The 26277-nt window shown below is 48.0% G+C and overlaps 1 protein-coding gene across 1 annotated transcript; it reads left to right on the forward strand.

Annotated features, from left to right (window-relative positions):
- The first annotated feature begins 1292 nt into the window (after positions 1 to 1292).
- On the forward strand, positions 1293 to 23511 carry CHMP5 (charged multivesicular body protein 5). The gene is made up of 8 exons (XM_066579226.1): positions 1293 to 1464; positions 9043 to 9147; positions 13132 to 13178; positions 16608 to 16701; positions 17317 to 17388; positions 20840 to 20948; positions 22336 to 22448; positions 22795 to 23511. The coding sequence occupies exons 1-8, from the start codon at positions 1396 to 1398 to the stop codon at positions 22843 to 22845; spliced, it is 660 nt and encodes a 219-aa protein (XP_066435323.1). The 5' UTR covers positions 1293 to 1395; the 3' UTR covers positions 22846 to 23511.
- The last annotated feature ends 2766 nt before the right edge of the window (positions 23512 to 26277 follow it).

Below are 26277 nucleotides of genomic sequence, written 5' to 3' on the forward strand. Positions count from 1 at the left end.
AAGTCTCGTGGTTGCTGCGGCCAAACCGCGAGATTTCCGATGGGAATCCGCCCTGTGTGAACCCAGCCTTAAAGTGAACTGCCTTGTGTAATTTGTTCAAGTTTGCACGTAAAAGTTTAGGCTGGGCCCTAACCGTTCCTAGGGACCCGTGGTACTCAAAGACTGCCTCTGTCTGTGTTTATTTTTTGCTGCAGGTCATTCCAGTGTGTAGGAACGGTGGCGTCACCCGTGACAACTACAACCCCCATTTTTCCTGTGTTATTGGCCTTCCCTATCCTAGGGATGTTCCTGTGACCTGCAGTGATACTCTGGCCACTGGAGTCTGGTAATTGCCGCCGTGACAAGCCATTGCTTTACCCTCCCAGCTCCCCACGTATGTCAGGTGTCCGGGGTCTCCCCATAGACACGCCCCATTGTCTTTTTGCGGATATTTACGCCTTTTTCTCTTTTCGGACCCTTTTCTATTCCCAAGAACAATGCCTGAGGCGTTACGGTAACGTTGAGTCGCAGGAAGTTTCCATCACAAAGTATGGTCCGACACGGCTGACCGTCTTTTGGAGGACTGCAGGAGTGCTGAGGTCACCACTAAGGTCACCACTAAGGTCATCGGCGCTCATGCGGAGTGTTTACACAGAGAGACTTGCTGCTGGTACACGGGCTTCTTGTCCACTTCTCACCTCGGAAGCCCTGAGCGGGGAGCGTTTACACACAGCTGACTGAAAAGTCAGGATAAACAACCACGAAAAAAAGCGAGTGATTTTTTTTTGCATTCACACTCAACGATTATCGCCCAAATATGTCCGTTTGGATGAATATTGACCAATAATTATTACGTGTAAATGAGGCTGAAGCGAATGGATTTTAATAAATGGATAGCGGATAGAACAAGTCAATTATGTGTTCATGACTAAGATGAATTTATGAATGTGGCCGGCAGGGGGCGCATGAGGAAGTCTCCCCCACTTTAGAGCAAGTCCTGCCCTTTTATCAATGTCTTGGGTGTATATCTATATTACACTCAAGTTCGGCACTATGGAGAAATTCCAGCAACCTGATTGGTTCTGATTCACAAATCCAGCAATCTCATTGGTTGTTTGGCTTGTCTGTTTCAACCTCATTGATCCCGCATATCATCCTTTGGACGTGCTTTTAGAGGAAGACACAATACTGCTGCAAGGTCTCCACCACGTGACAGGCCGCGGGCTCCGCAACAATGGCGCCCGAGTTACTGATAGGGCCGGCTTTCCCCCTCGCGCTGGGGGCGGAGTCACGTGACGGGTCCCCCAGGGGGGCGGGTCACGTGACGTCGTGCGGTCGTCAGGGCTGCAGTTTCCGGCTCGCTGTCGGCTCGGAGAGGTTCGCGGACGGGGAGTTCCAGTCTTGTCGGCCGACAACATGAACAGGATCTTTGGGAAGTCGAAGCCGAAAGTTCCGCCGCCGAACCTGACGGACTGCATCGGCAGTGTGAGTGAGGGGGGACAATGGGGCCGGGAGGGACGGCAGCCGGCCGGTGGGTGGCGTTATTGTCACGGGGTGACAGCAGACACTTCCAGGTGCCAAGTGCTGGTGGGCTCTGGATCAGCACCGCGCAGTCAGCGCTCACCAACATGGCCGCACCGCGCGAATGTCAGCTATAATCGCTCCGTGTAACCGCCGGCGACCGACCGACGTGAGGTCATTCGCTTCTTGTTCGTTTTATCCAGTAGTAATAATCGCATCGCTGCGTGTGAGCGGCCGCCGTCAGAACCGCGAACGTAAACAACGCAGCGATCCGCCGGCGCAAGTCTGAACGAAACTGCGAACAATTTCTCGCTCCGTGTAAAACCCGCCCCGTCGCTCCCCTCCGTCACGTACGGATCGCAGAATTGTCCCGTAATTCAGGACCGCGGAGGGGCGCCCGGAGCGCTCACAGCACGGCTCGCCGTTCACGCCAGCGTAAGCGCGTTTCTCCTGTACAGATACGCCGTGCGTCTGCGCACACAGATCCCATCGCCGTGGTGATGTGCGCCTGCGCTGCGAGGACGGAGGGTCCCTGCGGATGTCACAGGCCTTTGTATAAGCCCGTTGGTTTATACGAACTGCTGCGCAAATGTGATATAAGCGATGGTCATTCGGTGGATACATGGCGGCCGCCGGGCGACGAGCCGTGAGTCAGCAGGCATTTTGCTTCAGCGGGTTGATAAAATGTCCTCTGGTGTAAAGTCGCGGTCATTCATCCCCGAAGACTTGTAAACAGATTGGCGCGGCGGTCCTGTCTATGAACAATTGTGTAGATAAACGACTGTTGTGCGTACGCTTTTAGGGCCGTTTACACGTAATGATTGTTGCGCGAAATTTAACGCTGACTTCTCGCCGCGTGTAAACGCTCCGTGTGCGTGGAATGCGAATCGGTGATCGCCTGCCTGAAATAGCCCGCACGAGCGCCAACAACCAGCGGTGACGTCAGCCGCCCGTCCGCTCGTCTGTCCGACAGTGGCCCTGTAAATGGGGTATTAGCGACATTTCTGAGTGACTGCCTGTTGGTCCATGTAAGCGCTCGCCCCACGGGCGTCTCCATGTGCGCCGCACGCAGCGAGTGGAGCGGATCCCAGCGGGTTCTTGCTCGTATCTTTCACACGGTTTTCGCTGGAGTGAAATGATCCGCCGGTTTTGGTGCATTTTATCTGCTGCAGTAGGCGTTAGAAGCGAGTGCGCCGGCGCAGGGCGGCCATGACACGCGGGCAGCCGCTCTACTCGCTGTGGAGCCTCACATCAGTCGCCATTCTGAGGATTGTTTTGTGTGTGTAAAAGCCAAGACGATACGCTGCGTATTTACGTGCGCAAAAACCCTGCAAAAGGGCAAAATTGCGCCGGGAAAAGGCAATTTTCAGTCCATGAATGCGCTATGTAGGAACAGATTGAGAAAGCTCCAGTCCTCATGTTCGCCCTCCAGGCCATGTTTTCCCCATTAATGTGGTGATGTCATCGGGTCCCCCCCCCCCTTAGCAATGTGGTGATGTCATCGGGTCCCCCCCCCCTTAGCAATGTGGTGATGTCATCGGGTCCCCCCCCTTAGCAATGTGGTGATGTCATCGGGTCCCCCCCCCCTTAGTAATGTGGTGATGTCATCGGGTCCCCCCCCCTTAGTAATGTGGTGATGTCATCGGGTCCCCCCCCCCTTAGTAATGTGGTGATGTCATCGGGTCCCCCCCCCTTAGTAATGTGGTGATGTCATCGGGCCCCCCCCTTAGTAATGTGGTGATGTCATCGGGTCCCCCCCCCCCCTTAGTAATGTGGTGATGTCATCGGGTCCCCCCCCCCTTAGTAATGTGGTGATGTCATCGGGTCCCCCCCCCCCTTAGTAATGTGGTGATGTCATCGGGTCCCCCCCCCCCCCCTAGTAATGTGGTGATGTCATCGGGTCTCCCCCCAAGTAACGTGGTGATGTCATTGGGTCTCCCCCCCTTAGTAATGTGGTGATGTCATCGGGTCTCCCCCCCCCCTTAGTAATGTGGTGATGTCATTGGGTCTTCGTTGCTGTTGGCGCAGAGCTGTCCGTACACATGAGACCGCCCTCAGATGAATCCTGGTTCCGCCAGCAGCTCTCTCAATCACAACCTCCATCGCTGATTGCAACGGAGATCCCAGACAGAATAGTGCAGCATGCTGTAGGGTTTCATCCAAGCAATGCTGGACAGAACTGACCCGATTATAATCATTGAGGTTCGTTCGGCGGCATTTGGTTCCCTTAAGAAAGATCTGTTCAGTCAGTGGATCTCTCTTTCGTGCTCCCGTAACGAGGCAGGAGAAGGACCCGCAGCGCAGAAGTGGGAAACCTGCGCCAATGTTCATATGAATATTTGCCTTGGACTTGTGTGGGATCTGTGTTGATTCCAAGGTAAATCCATTTGGACCTCAAGTCCAAGAAAAAAAGTGCACGTCAAGAAGTAACACGTCAGCACGCTTCGGGAAAGCCACAAGCCGATTTCCAGGTGCAGTGGGTGAAACCTGTGGCCATACATTTGCATCGGATTCTGCTGTGTGAACGTACCCTAAATGTATCCCCCTTCACTCTGAAGAGCGTGCTATTGGCCTTCCATCTTAAGTGTGGATAGAACGTCATACCTGATCCGCATGGAAGCGTCCTGCTAAGAAAAAAAATCTTTGAACAAAAAATTAAAGTGTGCCTGAGTTTTCAAAAAGTTTCAGAGGCGGCTCGGTCTGCTCGTGGTCCAGGCAGGGGAACCTGCTGCAAGTGCTGCTGGTCGGGGACTCCCTCTGGGCAAGGGAATCCCGCCTTTTGTGACATCACCTATGGGCGCTTCGAGCATGGGACCGGAAGTCATCGGGACATTGTGGCTAAGGGTCAGTGTTCAGTCTTGGGACGTTCTTCTGCCAGGAACATTGTTGAGCAGCTGTGAGTACGTTCAGCTGTCTTGGTCTCTTTTGCTGCGGGTCTATCCACCTTGCTTCATATCCACACAGAGGGACCCTACTGAGACCACCCACGTAAATCTTCAGAAAACCCCTAGCCCAGTATGTCCCTTCCACTGCCATCTCTCTCACAAGGGTTGCCTTTGCGGGTTGTTGGCTATAGATCAGAGACCTACCGCTTCGTGGACCTTCCACCTCTTCGCCTAGGGTGCCGGTATTGGATTATTCTGATGTCGACCCTGAACACAATGGTAAAATAATCAGTTTCTTTAGCAAGACAAATGGGGCGACCTGACCCGTCACATGAGGAGGAATCGGAGTCCTTTCTCAAGGCAATCCTGGTCATTATGAGAATATGAAAAGAGCCTCAGACCATTCAAGATCAAATGTTCTGGAGTCTCGGAGAAAGTGCCTTCAGTTCACAAACATGAAAGGAAACTAATAACCAAGGAATAGAAAGGACCTTGAGAAAAGATCTACAATATCAAAAGCCTTTAAAAAGAAGTGTCCATTTACAGATGGAGATACTGAACTCTTGGGGCAAAACACCAAAGATGAATCTTAAAGTTGACCTATTAGTGCTTTGGAAGACATGGGCTTGTTATGTCACTGAGTGGGTCCTGTTAAAAGGATAATGGGGAACCTCTACAGCTGTGCGCACCTTGGCATGGAAGCTGCCTGTACAGCCACATCTTTGTATAGATGGATGAATTGAAGAATCACTTGGCATCCAGTACCTTCTACAGAAGACATTTTAGTCTCGCTTCGGACTTCTTAGTGATGCATTGGTGGATTTAGTCAAGTTCTCTTCCAGATTGGCAGCCTTGGCCAATTCTTCTCGAAGAGCTATTTGGCTCTGCTGTTGGACTGGGGATGCAGCTTCCAGTATTTGTATGCACCCCATTCCCTGTAAGGGGGATAATCTCTGTTTCAAGTCTGGATGATATACTGGATAAGGAAAAAGGGTTCATATCTGAAACATGGGAAATGTATGGAAGCAAAAAACAACTTGAAACCCCAATTCTTTGTATACTGAGCAAAAGGAGAAAGACGATTCAGAAAGTTGACAACCTGCAGAAGGTATGGAGAGGTCTCCTCTTTAGCACTGACAAAATCCAACCATCAGACCCAACAATACCAGATCTGGTGTAGGAGGCAGACTAAAGCTCTTTGTCTGGAACTGGGAGAAATTGTCCTTCTCCTGGGTCAAAAAAAAAAAGTTTGCCTTGATGAAGGACACTGAAGTCTGAAAGCTCGCATTAACATCATGTCTTTTTGTTAGCTATTAAAGTTATCATATCTACAAGATTACTTGGTTTCTCTTACTGAGAACAATCACACTCTCCTGGGTCAGAAACGCAGTTCGGTCACGATACAAACAAGATTCATGGTGAACAAGCTACTTCCTCAAGAAGTCGTGGAATCAAAAATGATCCCACTTATTTAAAACCAGGTCTTCCCATCAGAAAGCAAAGCCTCGGATTCTACTGTCAATTGTTTATAGTGAGAAGACTACACGGATACTTAAAGGGGTGGTCTCGCGAAACAAAGTGGGGTTATACACTTCCGTATGGCCATATTAATGCACTTTGTAATATACATCGTGCATTAAATATGAGCCATACAGAAGTTATTCACTTACCTGCTCCGTTGCTAGCGTCCTCGTCTCCATGGTTCCGTCTAAATTCGCCGGCAGCTTGCTTTTTTAGACGCGCTTGCGCAGTCCGGTCTTCTCCTTTCAGCACGAGCCGCTTCAGTGTGCTCCCCGCTACAGCTCTTCTGCGCATGCGCAGACGAGCTGTCACTGCTCGGGAGCGCGCTGGAGCGGCCATTCTGTACCTTCCTCTGTTAGAGGAAGGTGCAGAGCTGCCGAGCTGTCCGGAGAAGCCGCCCAGCTGTCCCGCCGTCCAGCTGTCCTGGTAAGTGATGGGCCGGGGGGGGCTGCCGCTGCGCCGGGCTGCGCCGGGGGGGGGGGGGGGGCTGTCGCTGCGCCGGGGGAACTAGCGCTAGGCCGGGGGGGCTGTCGCTGCGCCGGGGGAACTAGCGCTGGGCCGGGGGGGGGCTGTCGCTGCGCCGGGGGGGCTGCCGCTGTGATGGGGGAACTAGCGCTAGGCCGGGGGGGCTGTCGCTGCGCCGGGGGAACTAGCGCTGGGCCGGGGGGGGCTGCCGCTGTGCCGGGGGGGCTGCCGCTGTGATGGGGGAACTAGCGCTAGGCCGGGGGGGGCTGTCGCTGCGCCGGGGGGGGCTGCCGCTGTGATGGGGGGGCGCTGCGCCCCGGTTACCTTCTGCCTGGCGGTGGGTGACAGGTCGGCCGTGTTCACTCCAGGGGTCCGGTCGGTGGCTGCGGGGCGTCTGGTTGCCATGGAGACACAGCTGGTAGCGTCTCGGGAGCGCGCACGTCGGGCTACAGCAAGCGATGCGAAAAGAGCTGGCGGCCATCTTGGGAAAAAGTTTTATAAGTTGCTGAAACGCTGGAACGGTAAGTAGAAACCAGCTAGGAAAGTAATTTACAGGGGTAATTAGTAATGTATGTTTAATTAGGGGGACTGGGCAAAAAAAAAAATTGACTGCTTCCTCGAGACATCTCCTTTAAGAGTAATAATCAAGCTAAGCGCTCTAAATCAGTTACAAAAAAAAAGTAAAAATATAAACGGTCAAGTCAAGCATCAAGCTTCTATTTCAGGATTGCTACATAGTAGCCCTAGAGCTATCCGACACTTAATACCACATTCCAATACTCGAGGAGCGCCACTGATGTCTTAAGAATCGTGGTTTTCATCAAAGGAAGGCTGTGTCATTTGCAGTTCCAAGCTTTGCCTTTCAATCTGTCATCGGCATTAAGAATTTTCCAGTCCTCTCCGTTTAGAAGGTCCACATAACCCCTATCTGGACGATGTTCAGCAGACTCGGAATCCCTATTGCTTTCCCATCTTCCAGTGATCAAACACACTCTTAACTCACTAGGGTGGATCCTCAATCAGTAAAAGTCTGACCTCGTACCAAGTCAACTATAAATTTTTCTAGAAGTTCTACTCCCGCCTGATAACCTCTATCCTTGCTCAGAGCAAACGGGAATCCCTATCTAGATTTCCACATTGAGACACAACAGAAGGTCCTTTTGCAGAGCGATTTAATGACCGTTATAGTTTTACTCATCAACAATCCCAACGGTACTTTGGGCTCAGGCCCACTTGAGAAGTCTACAGCCATTTCCCCTGTCGTCCTCGTACAAGCAGCAATCATCCTTGGGCCGAAAGATAAGTGGCCCAAAAAACTCAGGGATTCATAAATCTGGTGTCTATTCAAGGGAAACCTTCAGCGCAGAGTCCCGCCGACAGAACCATATGGTGATGACCACAGATGCCAGCAGCCAGGGTTGGGGGGGTTCCTCACTGCCCAGACCTGGGTTCAAGGCCATTGGACCCCCCCCCCCCCCCCCCCCCAGATGAGTTGAGCTTGCTCTTGCCTCAAGAAACACTCAAACATTTCGGAATCTTTCAAATCCCTCTCCTCCCTCACTGAAGCAAGACTTGTCTACTGGGCATCTCCAACAAACGGAGGGATTAAATGTATGGAGACGGGCTGGAGTGTGCCACCAGTGAATTAGAATGTTGTACTGCGTCCCTTTATGTCGGGTGAATAGAGGATTCTGCAGCCCTATTCCAGATAAGATGCCGCAGTTCTTGAGGGAGCGGCCGACCCGGGATTATCTCCAATTGCAGCATATACTTATGATGAAGAGGGGTCTCCACAGGAGCCAATAGAAGTTCTTCTGTGGAAACTCTGCTTCTACAACGTTGTTCCAATAGGGCGGTGAAGGCGATCCTTGGTGACCCAAGTGTTCAGACCATAAAATGATAGATTTGGTGATAATGTGTTAGCTAGGCGGTAAGTGGTGGGACCGTGCCAGGGATTCATAGGACCTAATTTCCAGAGGATCCACAATATCCACCAGGTGACGGCACCTTGGTGACAGCCAGGTTCACACCATGGTCACAGTTAAACTCTGTGGAATTAGGAGGTTGTAGTGGATAGAGACTGATGCCTGCCATAAACGGCCGTGACTGGAGCTCGTCAGTTGTTTCAAACCGCCAGTACCCGTCGGATATTCAGCATGCTCAGCTTCCGATCCAGCCTCGTACCCAACCTGCAACTTGTGACGTACATATGTCACAGCGGGGAAGGGGTTAATAACCAAGTCTGCAATTATCCTGCCCTGAAAACAGTTCCCGCTCTCTGTGATGGTGTGAGGAAATTAAGGAAGTTGTGCTTACTGTTAATTGGATAGGTGCCTTCTTTAAGAGGGGAAAAAATCCTTTCCTGATTCCAAATATAGCAATCAGAATTAACTCCATCTCCACAATTCTGGGGCGCGTAACTTGTGGCGTTATCTGTCAAATCGGCAACTGTTCTATCAACTTGTACAATGAATTAACCATCACGGCAGCATGTGGCAGAACGTTCCGTAGTCTCACTGCTCTTACAGTAAAGAATCCCCCTCTATGTTGATGAAACCGCTAGATGTAGACATTGCCCTCTTGTCTTGGCTGTAGGGATAGATATAAGACTATTCGAAGGATCTCTGTCCTGTTCATTTATAATACCAAGTCTGTGTCTTTTGTTCTTTAGGTTGATGGCAGAGCAGAGTCCATCGACAAGAAGATTTCCCGGCTTGATGCCGAACTCGTTAAATATAAAGACCAAATGAAGAAAATGAGGGAAGGGCCCTCCAAGGTAAGAAAGTCATCATCCAGTGCTTGATCAGTGTTATGGCTATCTCACGCTTACCTTACTAGTGAGGCTGCGGCCAGAGACGTTGTTCAGAACCGGTGGCACAGACCCGTCATTAACCCTTACCAATCCAATTTTCGATTCAAGGCTTTCTCTTTTTGCTGCTATACAACAGTGCCATCTGCTGGCTTATGCCAGTGTGTGTGCACCAGAGAGGCTCCGACAGCGGAGTGGCTGGCAATAAGTGATAAGAATACCCTGTCGGACATTTTCTGACATTGAAGGTTGTACAGCTCCAATCAGAATGTAGGAAGACGTCAGGCAGTGGATTGGAAAGGGTTAACTCCTGGGCAAAATGGCACTGGAGAATTACTGCCTGCAATAGAGTGAGCCAGACAGACCCCATTCTATTCACTGGGGTCCATTTGGCACTTCTTATATTATATCTCCAAGGACGGCGCTGAACAATGGAAAACATTAGCGTTGCTTTGAACCCAGCCTGACCGGCTTTCTGCAAAACTTTTCACATATGTCAAAAGCTTTACTCGGTGGGGGTCCAGGTTCTCGGACTCCCACTGATTGCTGAAACCAGGGACAGAAGTGCTCACCCACGTTGTACTCCTTCAGCTGTGATCGTTACTCCTCAACTCTTGTCGGGAGCTGAAGAGGGACTTTTATGAGCCTAGACTCAATGGCCAAGAAGCGGCAAAGAGTAATTATCACAGCCAAAGCGGCACAGCTCTCTGATGGGCACTTCTGACCCTTCAGCTCATCAAATCAGTGGGGGTCCCAACAGCCAGACCCCCTACTGATCAAAACTTCTGAGTTGTCACGATAACATGTCAAAAGTTATGAAAAGGGGCTCTTATTCTGCAAGAAGGTAGGAGGAAGATGCACCTTCATATTGTCCAAATGTTACTTCCTGTGTTTATCCAGAAGAAGGCAAAACACCTTAAAAAAGAACAAAAGTTGTCAAAATCTGAATGTTGCTGCTTGTAAGACCATGTACACACGGCTGTAACTGCAAGTCCCTCAAGTGCAACTTGTATCTGACAGCACAGTGACAGCCGTCCGATATACACCGGGCACATTCTGGGGCGTTGCAGGTCGGCTCTTTTCTTATTTTTAAGAGTGTGGTAATAAACCGACACAAACACAGGGAACACGTGTGACCTCCATGCAGGCGTTGTCCTGGTACAACACACTATATAACGCTGTATACTGACTCTGTGCACACGTGTTGCGGTTCACAATGCTGTGCTGTCACTCAGTTCATTGATATCTGCTGTTTTGATGGGACAGATAGTGCCGTGCGCAAAAATAACGGCGCCTACAACACTGATGTTTGCGGACGCGGACTTAAGATCCGAACATATAAAGTGTTGATGATCCGGAACTATGTAATACAGAAGTAATGTGGAGGCCGAAGGCTCAGACGCTAACGTCACAACGTCCTGTATACTGGCAGACGGCTATCGCAGATAACTGCTCTACAGGGTCACCGGATCCAGCGGAGGGATCGTGCTTACCGCTGACACATAGGGCTTAATATTGTGGCATCATTGCTGGCGTTACGATCCGGGGGCACCACAGGATCTCTGCCAAGATTTAGTACATTGGTAACTCAGTCTTATTGGGGGACAAATGAAGTGGGTGTGTTGTAGAAGTCGGGTTTCCGTTATGCAATCTAGATATGCCTTAGCATATCCTGTGGTTGGATGACCACGTGACATGCTAAGGCATTTATATATGTGGGCCAATAGAGGGCGACTTGGCACCTAATTTGTTATTCTGCAGAAGACACTGGCTGCGTGATTCTGCACCAGCCGGTCACCAGCGTAGCGGAGAGCGGCTCCTACTACACACGCAGTTGGCACCCACATCGAGCGCTGTACAAGAATGTATATATGTATGATGTGGACGGTACAACGCTGGGTGGGGAAGGGGGGGGGGGGGCTCATCAGCTTCTATGCCCAGCCGATCCTTTCAGTTCATTCAACACCCACATAGAATCACTATGAAAGTAACATGCAAATGGACCTCCACGTTGGTTTGTCCCGGGTATTTTGTGTATTGGAAATGGTTGATGTCTCTGTATTACAACTGTTATAATTCCAACTAGTGACTTTCATGAGCATGAAGATATATATAGAGAGAGAGGAGATACATATGGATATACCAGTAGAGAGAGGGGAGATACATTTAGTTATATATAGAGGAGATACATATGGATATAGATATATAGAGAGGAGATATATATATGAGAATGAATATGAATACATATAGTTATATAGAGAGGAGATGGAATATATATATAATTGTCCTGGGACTGTGACTCTGCCCTTCAGTGGACACATCTTCCGTTCCGGTTACCGTCCTGGGTGGACTATCTACTAGTTACATCATACTTGTCTCACAGTACCTGCCTGCTAGTTAGTAATGCCGTCCCGTGACTCATGTCATGTGAGGCCTGAGCTGATCTCATTACCCGGGTGTGTCCGCCTGCCTTCTCACTTGCGTACACAAATCTGCTCTTGCTAACAAACTGGTTTCGATGTGTTATTACTTTGGAATGACTGGCACCTTTGTTGGACATCTGCCAGTTCACGATTGGAGCTTCCCCGTATGGAAATTAGACTCGTGACCCCGGAACACAGCATGAAGTCACGTGACAAGTTTTCCGTGAGTCAGTTTACTTATTGATCCACATTAGGGTGGGAGAATCAAGCAATCTGAATGACTGTATATGAGGCCTGGTCAGCGGGGCTAAACTTGCTGTGGCCAGGAATTCAAGAACTGTCAACCATGCGGCATTGTGTCTGATGCAACGGTGCGGATTGTGGGGAAGAGGAAAAACATCCAACCAAAAGAGATCTTGTGGACCTGATCAACTCGTCAAAGGGATCAGGGGAGGATGTCAGGAATCGTGATCCTGCAGCCACATACTAAGCAGCTGCTCCACCTCGTGTGTCCGAGCGCACAGCTCATCATTCCTTAGCACGGATGGGCTAAAACAGCAGACAGCCAGTTCAGCCAAGTGGGTCAAGCATAAGGAACTCAACTCTATGACCCACGCCCTAATAATGTATGTGAGCAGGGCTTGTTAAGGCCTTTAACAGTATATGATGATGCTGTGTTTTCACGTTTAGACTTCAGTATAGATCTGCTCTTCCGTCTTTTGTTTTTTTTTCTCCATAGAAAATAAGAATGCAATTTTTTTTTTCTTTGTTTGTTTTACCACTTCAAGTGTGTCGTGCCGCCCCTCTGCAGTCCACTGCTTGTTATCAGGCATTCAGCTTCTCTGGCAACCAGAATGTTAATATGTCGTCTTAGCTCAGCTTCCCTGCACTCACACAGCTCTCAGGTCTGCAGTCGGTGTGTACACAATCTCTGCCTCCCCTATCTTGCTATGTGCACTTTGTGTCGTAGCCAAAGGAGCATGATTCTTATTGGATTGATCTTTACTAGACCTCTCCATACCTGCTGGGACCGCACAAACAGGATCTAGTGAAGCCGCTAATAAAAATCAATCCAAGAAGAATTAGGCTGCTTTGCCCATTGTAAACTGAAGACGTGCGTGCGTGTGTATATAATATAAAATATGCGCCTACACCATACAGATAACTGCTTATAGCAGCTTAAAAGCCGAGATTGTGTACACACTGACTGCAGCTCTGAGAGCGGTGTGAGTGCAGGGGAGGAGCCTGTGAAGAAAGCCCCTCCCCCACCGCCAGTAGCAGGTCCAAAAGTCCTAGTTACTAGACAAGCTGAATGCCTGGCAGGCAGTGGACTGCAGAGGGCGACACTTCAGCTAGGATTTACAGGGGTGAAAAATAGTGCTACATATATTAGAAGACTGATGAGCCGCACACCGGGTGTTAATGAGCAGCAGTTGTCTGACAATGTAGGGTGGTCTTACATATTGTTACAGTTGTGGATATACCTGTATACGTGTTCTTGTTGCTGACACTGTCCGTTCCCTTTCAGAATATGGTCAAGCAGAAAGCAATGCGAGTTCTGAAGCAGAAGAGAATGTAAGTAGAGTCCTGGGGTTGTAGACCAGTATATATAACTGGGGCCACCTTTATATTAACCCCTTCGTGCAAAATGACGTACCGGTACGTCATCGGGATAGCGCGAGATCATGACTGACCTCGCGCTATCCCCCAGTGGAAGCCGGCTGTCAGTCACAGCCGATGTCCCGCTGCAACGGAGATGCGCCCCCCCCCCCCCCCCCCCGCTGTTAACCCTTCCCTGCTGCGATCTAAGTAGATAAATATTTTATGCTTTTTCTAATATTAGCATAAAAAAAGGTAAAAAAAAAATTAAAACCCCACATATTGGGTATTGACGCGTCCGTAACGACGTGTACAAAAAGTTGAACACACTTTTTATTTTGTACGGCAAAAAGCGTAAAAAAAAAAGCTAAAAAACAGAGGCAAAATGCTAATTTTTAGCATTTTGCCTCACAAAAAATGCAATAAAAGGGATCAAAAAAGCCGTACATTCCCCAAAATGGTACCACAAAAACTACAGCTCGTCTCGCAAAAAATAAGCCCTTATAGAGCTCCGTACATAGAAAAATAAAAAAGTTACAGGACTTTGAATGCAGCTATAGAGGAAAAAAAAAGATTTCCAAAAAAAAGGGTTTTTATTGCAAAAAAGTGTAAAAACCTAAAAAAAATATAAGAATTTTGGTATCGTTGTAACCGTACCGACCCGCAGAAAAAATTTAGTGTGTCATTTATGCTGCATGATTAACGCTGTAAAAAATAAAATAAAATAATCTATGGCAGAATTGTTGCATTTTCTCTCCCTGTTATCATAAAAAAAATAATAAACGTTTTACAATATAGTCTATGTACCCAAAAGTGGTACCAATAAAAACTACAGATCGCCACGCAAAAAACAAGCCCTCATACGGCCGCGTCGACGGAAAAATAAAGTTATGGCTTTTGAAAAATGGAGATGGAAAAATACCAAAAGTCGCTTGGTCCTCAACGCCTAAATAGGCCGTGTCATTAAGGGGTTAAGGAGCTGCAAGTTGTTTCCTTTCTGACTGAAAGCCGTTCTCAGGAAATAAAGTTGTCGACATATATAGTGTGCAGAGGCCGGCCGCAGTGCCGCGCCGCGCTGCTCCCCTGGTATTCCTTTTCGGTATTTATGAAGAAGTTGACAACTGGGTATTAACATTCTCCTTGTCAACGGGGCGTGTGCTTACACAATGTGGTGATGTTAGCAGTGAGTGGACCTTGTCAGACTGCAGCGCCGCCTAGTGGTAGCACCCAGATGTTACTTTCTTCTTTGGAGTTCTGGAACCACACAATGCAGTTATGAGAATAGATGCTCCACAAGTCTTCTGTTGTGGGCAGTACAATTACTACATCAGACATGCTGGGAGATGACAGATTAAGGGCACCGCTGCACAAGATGGGTCTTTGTAGCAGATCTTAACGCTCCACAACATAGTTACATTATGGAGGTTCAGGGTTTGTATGTAGTGGGATCGGGGGCTGATCCCGCTCCATACAATGCATTGTCCACTCTCTTTGGCAGTTGACACCTGCCCACCACAGCCACGATCAGCATGAGCTGAGATCAGAGTTTGGGGCTACCAAATGGCCCCTCCCATGCCCTACGATGAGATCGCATGGTGCCGTTCACATGCAATGGCTTTCAGAGGACTTCTTAAGGTTTGCAGGGATGTCATTGCAGATGGCCTATGAAGCCATGCCTGTGGGGTGGCTTGATAGACTGCCTGTCAGATTGTGGTGTAATGTAATACTTTGATCGCAAGTCTATGGGGGCTAAGAAAAATAATTAAAAAATGAGTTTTAAATTTATTTTTTTTAATTAAAAAAAAAAAGGCTGGGAAACTTTTTACTTCTATAATCAAAATGAAGAAAAACCAAAAACCTATTTGGTATCGCCGCGTTAATAAAAGGAACGTATTATTGACTCCCACGTGGTGAATGTTGTTAGATAGAAATGCACCCATTAGATTTTTTTTTTTTTTACCGGTCACCCCAAGAAAAAATGTAAGAAAGAGCGATTATAAAGTCACATGCATTCCAATGTAAAGTGCAAACAATGAAGGAAAAATCCCGGCGCTCCGGAGCCCAGAGGAATCAATAGTATGCTTCTCGGTCCGAAAACTAGATTTTATTATGCGACGCGTTTCGGCAATCGCAATGTTGCCTTTCTCAAGCGTATAATACATTGTGATTGCCGAAACGCGTCGCATAATAAAATCTAGTTTTCGGACCGAGAAGCATACTAGTGATTCCTTGGGCTCCGGAGCGCCGGGATTTTTCCTTCACTGATTGGACTTATTCTGAATCCTACAGCCCAGATTGGGGCTGCATACCTATGACGACTCTCCAGGAGATTGGATTGAGAACCCAGGGTGGTTTATAGGCTATCATGGATATCGGGTGCCAGCGGATTCTCTATACAGAGAGTTCCACTGAGCATTGGTAAGTACTCACCCACCATTATATTTACTTGGTGAAATATGAGGCGCTGATTGATTCATTTATTATGCTTTCCAATATGGTGCCAATAGAAACTACAGGACATCCTGCAAACAATGAGCCCTCGCACCACCATGGGGTAACGGAAAAATGAAAAAGTTATGAAAAAGGCGGCGGCAGGAAACTATTCATTATTTTTTGTAGTACAGCAAAAAAACCAGTAAATTTGGTATCTTGGTAATGGCAGCGCCCCAGAGGATAGGGTTCTGTCTGCTGCGCAGTGTTCGCCCGTTTCACTCCACTACATTATATGGTACATCACATAGTACCAATAAAATATACAACTCGTCCCGCGAAGAACACCCCGCAGACGTCTACATGGATGGATAAATAAGAATCATGAAAAATGGTGCAGTTTTTTTTCTTTTTGCCCTACAGATCTCTCTGCAGATATTGTGGATTTTCTGCCGTTTTCACAATTTTTGCATTTAAATTTCAAAGCATGAAATCTGCGTTGAAAATCCGCAGCGTAGATTGACATGATGTATTATCCGCACCGCGGGTCGGTTCTGCTGTGTATTTTGTGCAGGTTCCTCCCATAGAGGTTGGATGAGATTCGGGTAAATGTTGTTGTAGATACTGTGGAGTTTTGATGCAGAAATCCCGCAGCGTTTGCCTCTTGTGGCCGCGACCAAAGTGATCTACAAGTTGTCAGAAGTCGCGCCTGGTAGACCACTTATGTGCGGCGGCGCTGCTGCTGACCTGGGAGAGGTGCGGGTAGTAGAGACGGGTTAAGCCGCTGCCGCTTCTTACCGATTGCCACTTTAAATGTAAGAGTTTTTGACTTCCACCTACAAAGTATTGTGTCACCTGCACCGTCTATATCTGCCAGCTGTGATGTCACTCCTGAAGTTACACAATGTAGACCATGCGAGGTGCTCGTCTGCATCCAGCTAATACCTTGCCCTAATGAATGACCATGTGTTTCAGGTACGAACAGCAGAGAGATAATCTAAACCAGCAATCCTTCAACATGGAGCAAGCCAACTACACCATCCAAACACTGAAGGACACCAAAACCACGGTAGGCGTCTGATATATAATGCTTCTAGGACAGAGGGAAGTAGTCCTGCGTTACATGTACAGCCGGGCCACAAAGCCGAGTATTACGGATCGTCGCCACAACTCTTGGATACAAAGTAGAACCTCTGAACTCTCAGTGCATTTTACAAGCCTTGGTATTCTGTGTTCACTGCAATGATGGCGGCCGTGGAGCCAATGCTCCAGCGTGACCTGGGAATGCTCCAGCGTGACCTGGGAATGCTCCAGGCTCCTGGATGCAGCCGACTCGTATTATTCCAGGTCTGACTAGAGGTTTGCGGTGTTGCTTTCATTACTTTAACGATTACTACTTGTGTAGGCTTTGCTCCGGCTCACGGCTGTCTTTTGCCTGTAATGCGCTGCCTTTAATTAGGGCTCCATGTTAACACTTTTGCTTTCAGAGTTTTTGGCCGTTTTTGCACTTCCAGTAGCCAGGGCAATGGTCACACGTAGAGAGAAATCCAGAACTAACCCTGTTGGGTCTGATGGTTGAGAAGCTGCAGTAGGGTGATGTAAGCCGACTACTAGATGATGCCAATGTGACATGTATGGAGTCACAGATCCGTGATATGACATGGGCTTTATTTTGTATTGTCAGGTGGAGGCAATGAAAATTGGGGCAAAAGAGATGAAGAAAGCGTACAAGCAAGTCAAGATTGATCAGATTGAGGTAAGTCGTAAAACATGGAGCAGTTTGTTATTTGGAAGAAGTTTCTTCCTTGTCTCTACTTGTTCCTCATGCTGAGATTTGGGGCTGTATTCCAGCAGTCGGTGGGCCGGTGGTGATTTCTGTTACAAGGAGCACTAAACTTCCAGGCCCAGATCTATCAAAGCATTTCTGACCGTTTTCTAGCATGAAAGTTGAAAACGTTGGTACTCGCTATTTTGGGCCTTTTTTGCCTTCAGCGCTCCCACGGCGCGTTTCCTGCCCAGTTTAGATTCCACAGCCTATATTGGTGCATATTACACACTAAAGGAAAACATGCTGCGTACAAACAGGCCCATAAAAAACCCACATATGTGAGCGGTCAGTAGAAACCAATGGGCTTCCAGCACTGCGTATTACACGTATGAGGGGCACATACGCCCATGTGAGCCCTTTACACGGCATATTCCTTACAAATCGGTGCCATGGCCTCCCACTGCCTGGCATATTTTCCAAAGTTTATGCTAGAAACTGGTTTATGCTAGATATGATGTAAATCCTATCCATCCGCGGACTGCGCAGATTTGCTTTCTGGTGAACGGGTTTCTGTAAGTTATGCTGAATTTATTATGCCTCTTTAAAGCTGTTTTCCAGGCAGTGTCGGGATACACCGGGGTCAGAGCGGAATCCACTGCTCCGACCCATGTGGTGGCCAGCACTTGTAATTGCAGGCTGGGGTCCCATTAATTTCAATGAGAACTGCACCAGCCACCATACAGGGGTCGGAGCAGTGGCCTTCACTCTGACCCGGTGTAGCCCAACACCTACAGCCAGTGCTGCCTGGGAAACCCCTTAAAAAGATGTGACTCTGCAAATGTTATCCTGTAAGCTTTGTAAGGGTTTAATCCCTTCACACCCTACAACATACTATTATGTCGTGGCAGCAAGATAGTTAATGCGAGCCGATGTACAATTGTATTGAAGTGATGGTGTGGACTCAGGAGGTCCATCCATGCCCTCACTTTTACAGAAAGAGTAGACTGTCACTCATCAGTCCCCCCGTGACACGAATAACGGATGTCGATAGCAGTGGAGGCTTAATAATGGCCATTTGGCTGTGCCTTTGGCAAAACCTAATACCGTGTTTCCCCAATAGTAAGACCTACCCTGATTTTTGGGGGAGGCTTGAAATATAAGCCCTCCCCTGAAAATAAGCCCTAGCTAGGCTACATGTAAAAAAAAAAAAACCCAACAAACAATACTCTCCACCGGTTTTCCGGTCCTCGTGCTGGCCTCCGTTGCTGCTGCAAGCTTGCCGCGTCCTTCTTCAAGCCAACAGAGCAGTTCTACACTGACAGACATCATATACTGTAATACTTCTGTTTTGCAGTGTATTATTGTATGGAAAGAGGGTTGCATGTTCAAGTTCCCTACAGGGACATTAAGTATAGCAACAAGAATCAAAAGAAGTGTTCAGAAAAAGTTGCTATCACTATTATACAAATATACATATTGGGTAGAACAATGCCAAGATGGCAGGTTTTTATTATTCAGCCTCCCAAAAAATGCCATAAAATTGCATGTATCCCAGAATGGGACCAATGAGAACTGTCCTACAATACATGTGTTCCTAGAAATGGTGCCTTTTACCAAGTATGGCTCGTCCTGTAAGAAACAAATCCCTGTGTTATTAAAGGGGTTATCCAGGGAGAGCGAGGTCTGCAATGGAAACTGCCTGTAATACCAAGCTGGGCCTCTGCAGTGGGGGCAGAAGTGCTCCATCCTGCCTAGAGCTAACCGGCAGGGGTCCTGGGCGGCGGACCCACCGCTGATCTACTATTAATCGCTTACGGCCCACTTACACGGAACGAGCTGTGGGGCAAACTACGCCGGACACTCGTCCCAGTGATGCTCGGTCTGTGCTGTTACACAGGAGCGAGTATCACTCAGAGCGCTGCCGGCACGGTGGCCGGGGAGTGTTCTCCCTCCGCCACCTCCATTCACTATAAGCAGACAGTCGTTCATAACTGATTGTCGTTCAGGTCTCTGCATGTGTTTACATGGGACGACTATCGCTCAAACTCCTGTGGGGGATGTGAACAACTTCTAACGATAATTGTCCCATGTAATAGGGCCTTCATCCTTACTGTGCGTTGGGTCAGCTGCCAGAAGCAGAAGTGTTCCCTGACATCTCCAGGATCGCTTTTCAGCATCCCTGATTTTTTTTTTTTACCTTTTACCTCGCTCTCCCTATTGAAAAAACAGGCTGACGTGGCTGATTGGTGTCCTGGTGTGTCTGAGGGAGATAGCGGTCACCTATGGAGCGTTGGGCCTACAGGCTTTATGTGCATGGCAAGCTGTAGTAACCTTCAAGAGTATATACTGCGAATGTATAGTTTACTCTGTAGGAAAACGGGGAGAAAAAGTAGGAAAAAAAATCTGACTAAGCCTGCCTTTACACGGGCGATTTGTACGTTGGGGGACGCACAAATATGAACCCCATTCTTTTGAATGGAGTCATACCCATAAGTTATGACTTCCTGCAGGGCACTACTATGCAGGAACCCGCAGCATGTTCTCTGTTGCGGTGTGCTTTTGCATTGTATCCCCATTGTTTTCAATGGGGCTGGGGCAGCATCGCACCACATGCTAGGTGCTCGCCATGCAGGTCTCCCTATTGAAAACAATGGGAAAAACTCCACGATTCGCTGCCACGGGGCTGGGTCACTACATCCCTGAAGTGATGCCAGGTGGTTTTGACATGAAAACTCCTTGCATCTTCACATGGATGGCGAGCGCGGTATGGAGGCGGGATTTATGTTCCCATATCACGCTCGCCTGTGTGAAGTTGGCCTAAGAGAACAACCCTGCTGCTATAGTGGAACGTAAAATACCTATTTAATTAATGGAATGCCATCGGAGATGTTGTATATGACTGGCACTACAGGTTTGGTTCAGAGCAGTTATGTGGTTGGCACAATAAAGCTGTACTGCTACCTTAGTGCCCTTTTACACGGGCCGATAAATCATTAAGATTATTGCGTCCAGCGTGTAAATGAATGAGCATTCATTCACTTCTTGTTGTTTGTTCCGTTTCTGCCTGCAGAAAACTAAACAATCAATGGGTCGGCCCGTGTAAGCGGGCAGTCGTTCATTTATGAAGGACGGCCTTTTTTACTGTGAATGGAGGTGGGCGGCCAAAACAATCCCCGACCTGCTCCGCCTCCATTCACTAAGGATAATCGTTCCTGGGTAAAAGCATAGAAATGATGATTGCTGGGACGAACTGTTGCGCCTAACAGGTCTTCCCGTGTAAAAGGGCCCTAATGCTAGTGATGACTGGGGGGCACGGCGGGTAGTGATGGATGGGGGGGCCGGTGAAGGGGACAGTGATGAATGGGGGGCACAGCGGCCAGACCTCCACTGATTAGGATATGCCAGCAATGTCTGAAGCTTTTCATTGTTCCTCATACAGGATTTACAAGATCAGTTAGAAGATATGATGGAGAGCGCGGGGGAGATCCAAGAAGCACTGAGCCGGAGTTACATGACGCCTGAAATTGATGAGGATGATCTTGAAGCCGGTAAGAATCATCTACTCCATGAATGTTAGGAAGTACTGGAGTCAGTTTACAAGACGAGTGGAGAAGCTCCTTGGCCCCTCTAGCCCATGCCAGTGTGCCCACTCCTAGTGGCAGCCATGCTTTGCAGAAATAGATGTTAATTCACCTACATTCATAGAAATGATCACTGTATCAAAGAAACGGAGCCAAGAATCCAATTTACTAGATGCTAGTGACTCGTACGTACATCTAGTACTGTCTGCTCAGCCGGAGGGGCTCCAGTAGTACTTTACTGTTGGCTGATTATTGTTTTCAAGTCCTGTTTTCTTTGACCTGTTCTCAACTGCAGTCCTCACGACTCCCCACCAGGTCATGTTTCGGGATCTCCTCACTATTGTACGAGTGATGTGAATATTGTCAGGGCCTCAGACATTGTCGCAGATGTTCTCTCCATAGGATATTCTAAAAATATGATCTCTTGAGGCTACTTGAGAATTGGAGTTGAAAAGCGCTGCTGTAGCCTGTCTCCTTCCCACTGACTGTGTACAATTTTTGTTGTAAAATGTCTCAGAAGTCCACTTAAGTATATAAACAGATCAACTGTAGCCATAAACTACCTGCCTAATACTGTGTGCTACGCAGCTCTGTCCCGTATGCAGCAGACTGTCACTCTTATGGCAGCCAGGAGTAACTCTTCAGCACTTGTGCAACAGCAGCGCTCCTGTAGGATCAGACCAGGCTCTCATCAATGAACCTGTTGCAAGTTCGATTGTCCTTCCTTGGCCCACATTTGGTGCGTACTAACCACTGCGAACACTTCACAAAACTGCCATTTTGAACATTCCCTGGCCTAATCATCTAGCCATCGTAACTTAATCCTTGTCAGAGTCCCTTACTTCCTTACACTTGCCTTTTTTTACCTGCTTTCATTGTTCACTTGCTGCCTATTATATCCCGTCTCTTGACCGGAACCATCGTTGGTTTTAATGTCATGGGTGATGCATGTATATCATGCTCTATAGGAGTAGTTCCCTGCTCCAACCACCGATGCATCTATGGCACTCAGGAGGGGGCGAGCGATCCGTGCCCCGCATGCAGGGTTTATATGTAGCCTCTGTTAGTGGCATGCCCATATTATGATGTCCACATCTACGGCACATCTACATAAGTTTGTAGTAGTCACCTCCCTATTAGCAGTAGTCGTCTCGCACACAACCCCATCCTCCTCCGTTTGCCGATTGTGTAGCCACTGTCCACATAGGATTCCACAGACTTTAGTTCTATGCCCCCCCTTCCTCCATTGTAGTCCTGGCATGGATTATTAGCTGGATGCACTAATGTCCTACTAGTTCTTCAGTTATGGACTTGTCTCCGAATCCTCTTGTAACTGTTTTGTGTCTGATTACAGAGCTGGATGCACTGGGAGATGAGCTCTTGGCAGATGAAGACAGCTCCTATCTGGATGAAGCGGCTTCAGCTCCTGCGATTCCTGAAGGCATTCCAAGTGACTCGAAAAATAAGGTATTGGGATTGTGTGAGATTATGGAATAACTAGAATATTTGTATTTCTGTTGGCACTCTATTAAGCCAAAGGCATGGCTTCATAGGCAGGAATACCTTGCAGCCCTGGGGGCCTTGAGAAGGCCATAGACGACCATAATCCCCAGATGACCGCCCATTATCTTGTTGTGAAGGCAAGCTGTTTGGATGACACAGGGAGCCTTCTCCCTCTCAGGCCTTGTGACCGCGGCATCTAAGGGGTTAACCCTGACAACTGGAGTTCTCTCCAATCTGATCAGTTGTCAAGAACGGATATTGGAAAGGGGTTAAGGGGACTATTTCACTGACTTGTCCATTTTTCCCATAGGATGGCGTGTTGGTCGATGAGTTTGGACTGCCACAGATCCCAGCCACATAATCCTCCTGTTGGACCGCTGGAGTGAAACCGTTCATCTTCTCTTTTTCAATGGAATTTCCTTCATCTTTTCTGCTCAATGGGTTTTTTTCTTTAAGAGAACATTGAGAACTTGGCTTTCAGGTTTTAACCTTTTTCTAACGTCTCTACGTCCCGATTCACGGGAGGAATTATTTAATGTACTTTTACTGGGAGCGGGTCTCCACAGGCCCGATGAACCCGGGACCTGTGCTACAGTACGGCCGCTGCCCACCGAACAGTAATCATTTGCCAATATATATATTATGTAATACTTTTCTCCCCGTATAGAAACCTCTCGGGCCGGGAGATGCGATAAACCTCCAGTTTGAAGAAAAGGCAGTTTTTATTTTCCAAACAAGCAACAATTTCCCCCCAACCCATAATAATAAGATCCCCGTCCCCTAAATGTAAAGTTACATGCTAACAGAAAATGTTAGGGGTCACCTAGTCTCCGAAGCACCATTCCTTGTCGCATCCAAGAAGCTTCCTGCTTATTTTACATGTCTTCATAACCAGAATTTAACCCTTGTTTAGAAGGCTGTTGTGCCTTTTAATATATTTCCCACTTTTTTTTTTTGAGTAGTCTTATTACAAATCCAAACCATTGCTTGTATTACGTAACTTAATAAAAGACTGATTGCTATTGAAGTATTTTGTCTGCTCCGTTTTTCAAAATGTTAGACCTGTGATGGCAAAATGTATCTGACGGGATCCAATGTGATCATAGGGACAGGTCCGCTTCTGACTGGCAGTGCGCTGCCTCCTCAGTGGTGTAATTCTTCTCTCCGTTTGGGGTATAGGGAGACTTGCTGTAGTGCAACTTTCAGATTCTTACACCAGCTGCAATCCAAGGGAACTCTGTGAGCTGCAGGCAGCGTGGTGCACTCCTGTGCGCGGCCGTTATCACTCTGTTTGAAGGGACCCGGTTGGCACTGTTCACTAATGTAAACGAAGGGCAGCACTACACTGATGATCCCTTGTGTCCTACACTAGGTCTCATTTGCCTGTTGATAAAAGTATACCTAAATAATTCCAGTTTGCAATTCCCCAGTGTGGCCGGTAAGTGAGGCACAGCAGTCTTTTGGGAGTACCGGACCGTCTCTGCTAGCTGCTTGAGTATTCAAAAAGGCCGCCTGTAACGTGCGCGCAGTGCCGAGAAGTTTCACGCGTGCCGTCATTTTGTCAACCGGCAGAAACGCTTATTGTAGCACTTTTTCTTTTACATTAGTAAAGGGTGCTGATAGGTTCCCTTTTAGAATTAAGAAGTCGCACTACAAAAAGTCTCCTTGTAGCTTATTTCGTTCTTGTGATTCGGTCTTCTACATTGTGTTGAAAAGAGATTGGAAAAACGAGCAGCAGAGTGATGGTTATGGTGATCTTACTAGCCACTTCACGTTTAGTTCAGGCAGGCGGATTTGAACCCACCTTGCCCCACACCAGTTTTGCTTTGGGCTAGCTGCGGAATCCCGGTTTTCACCCATGACCTCTCCAAGCGGAATACAGTCTTTACTGCGGGGTCCTTGGGCATATACACGCACAGACAGTCCTGGTGGGGTGGCTGCTGACGCATGTAGTAGATAGATGATGGTCAGGGCTGGCGGCACAGATGCAGGAACAAGGTCCAGGCAGATGATTGGGGCAGGCAGTAATAATAACCAAGGTCAGGAGCACAGAAGTTAGTAGTTAGAGTTGAGCGAACATACTCTGCCGAGCTTGATGCTCGTTTGAGTATTTGCATACTCGATGGTGCTCGTTACTCGAACGAGCATCAAGCCGTTTTTGACCCCACCCCAGTTTTTGGCCCCTCCCCACTGAAATTCTTGGGGGAGGGGAGAGAGAGACCAAGAAAAAAAAAAATGCCTGCGTCTCCCATTGCAGCCAAGGGGGTTCGTTACTCGAGTAGAGCTCTCGCATTTAACGAAATGCTCGACTCTAATAACGCGGACCCGAGCATTTAGGTGCTCGCTCATCTCTCTTAGTAGTCAAAAGCCAGAATGCACATGACCAGAGAAGCTTTATCACAATGCCTAACCAATCGGTCTCCTATAGCCATAGTCTATGGGAAGAGGATGCCTAACATAGCGGGAGGTTGGTGGGGTAGCCCATCCCTCTTCTTAAAGGACTAGTGTGCATGCGTCCGAGACGAGAGGAAGTGGAGGCAGGGCAGCGGACTGAAGATGGCATTTTGTTTTTTAAATGTTTGGCATTTACCATGTAGGATAAATTGTGCAATATTTCAATAGGTCACACTCTTATAGGTCAGTGTCATAAAAAAGAGAATTTGTAATATGTAAAATGGGAAAAAGTGGAGGATTTGTGAACTTAATATTTTCTATTTGTAATATTGAAATTCCCCAAAAAGTGGTTGCATGATCACTTGTATAGTATATGGCAGTATGAAAGTATTGCAGTATATTGCACTTTCATCAGTCAATAGGCTGGGAGCCATCACAAAGCCTCAGGCAGCTCTGGCAAACCATCAGCACCATGCAACTGCAGTTAGCATTGACTGCGGCATCTAAAACTGTCACAACGGCTGCGACTGGAGCTGGTTCTGATTGTGGCTGCTATGGCCAGCTGTATGAAGCAGCAGAGAGCCGCTGGGTATAAAGGAGCCTCGGCTCTTGAGCCCGCTCCATACTCGCCCCACAGAACAACAATGTAAAGCGACACCACTGCTCATTCAGGATTTTCTTGTTTCCATGTTTGAATCTGATCGTGTTTTTAGACTTAAAGGGGTTGTCCCGCGGCAGCAAGTGGGTCTATACACTTCTGTATGGCCATATTAATGCACTTTGTAATATACATTGTGCATTAATTATGAGCCATACAGAAGTTATAAAAAGTTTTATACTTACCTGCTCCGTTGCTAGCGTCCTCGTCTCCATGGTGCCGACCAATTTTCGCCCTCCGATGGCCAAATTAGCCGCGCTTGCGCAGTCCTGGTCTTCTGCTCTCTTCAATGGAGCCGCTCGTGCAGAATGCAGGCTCCGTGTAGCTCCGCCCCGTCACGTGCCGATTCCAGCCAATCAGGAGGCTGGAATCGGCAATGGACCGCACAGAAGAGCTGCGGTCCACGGAGGAAGAGGATTCCGGCGGCCATCTTCACAGGTAAGTAGAGAAGTCACCGGAGCGCGGGGATTAAGGTAAGCGCTCCGGTAAGCTTTCTGTACGTCCCTGCATCGGGGTTGTCTCGCGCCGAACGGGGGGGGGGGGGGGGGGGTTGAAAAAAAAAAACCCGTTTCGGCGCGGGACAACCCCTTTAACCCCTTAACGAGTAAACAATTTAGCAATTGTTTTCCTGCTTGCCTCGTATGGAATCCAATCCAGTTTTTCCCGCTTCATAAATGGCTCGCCCCAAGACAGCAGTATGCTTTTAAAAAGTGCAGTCAATACAACAGAAAATGCTAAAAA

This window comes from Eleutherodactylus coqui, chromosome 9 (genome assembly GCF_035609145.1).
Source record: "Eleutherodactylus coqui strain aEleCoq1 chromosome 9, aEleCoq1.hap1, whole genome shotgun sequence".
Taxonomy (NCBI): domain Eukaryota; kingdom Metazoa; phylum Chordata; class Amphibia; order Anura; family Eleutherodactylidae; genus Eleutherodactylus; species Eleutherodactylus coqui.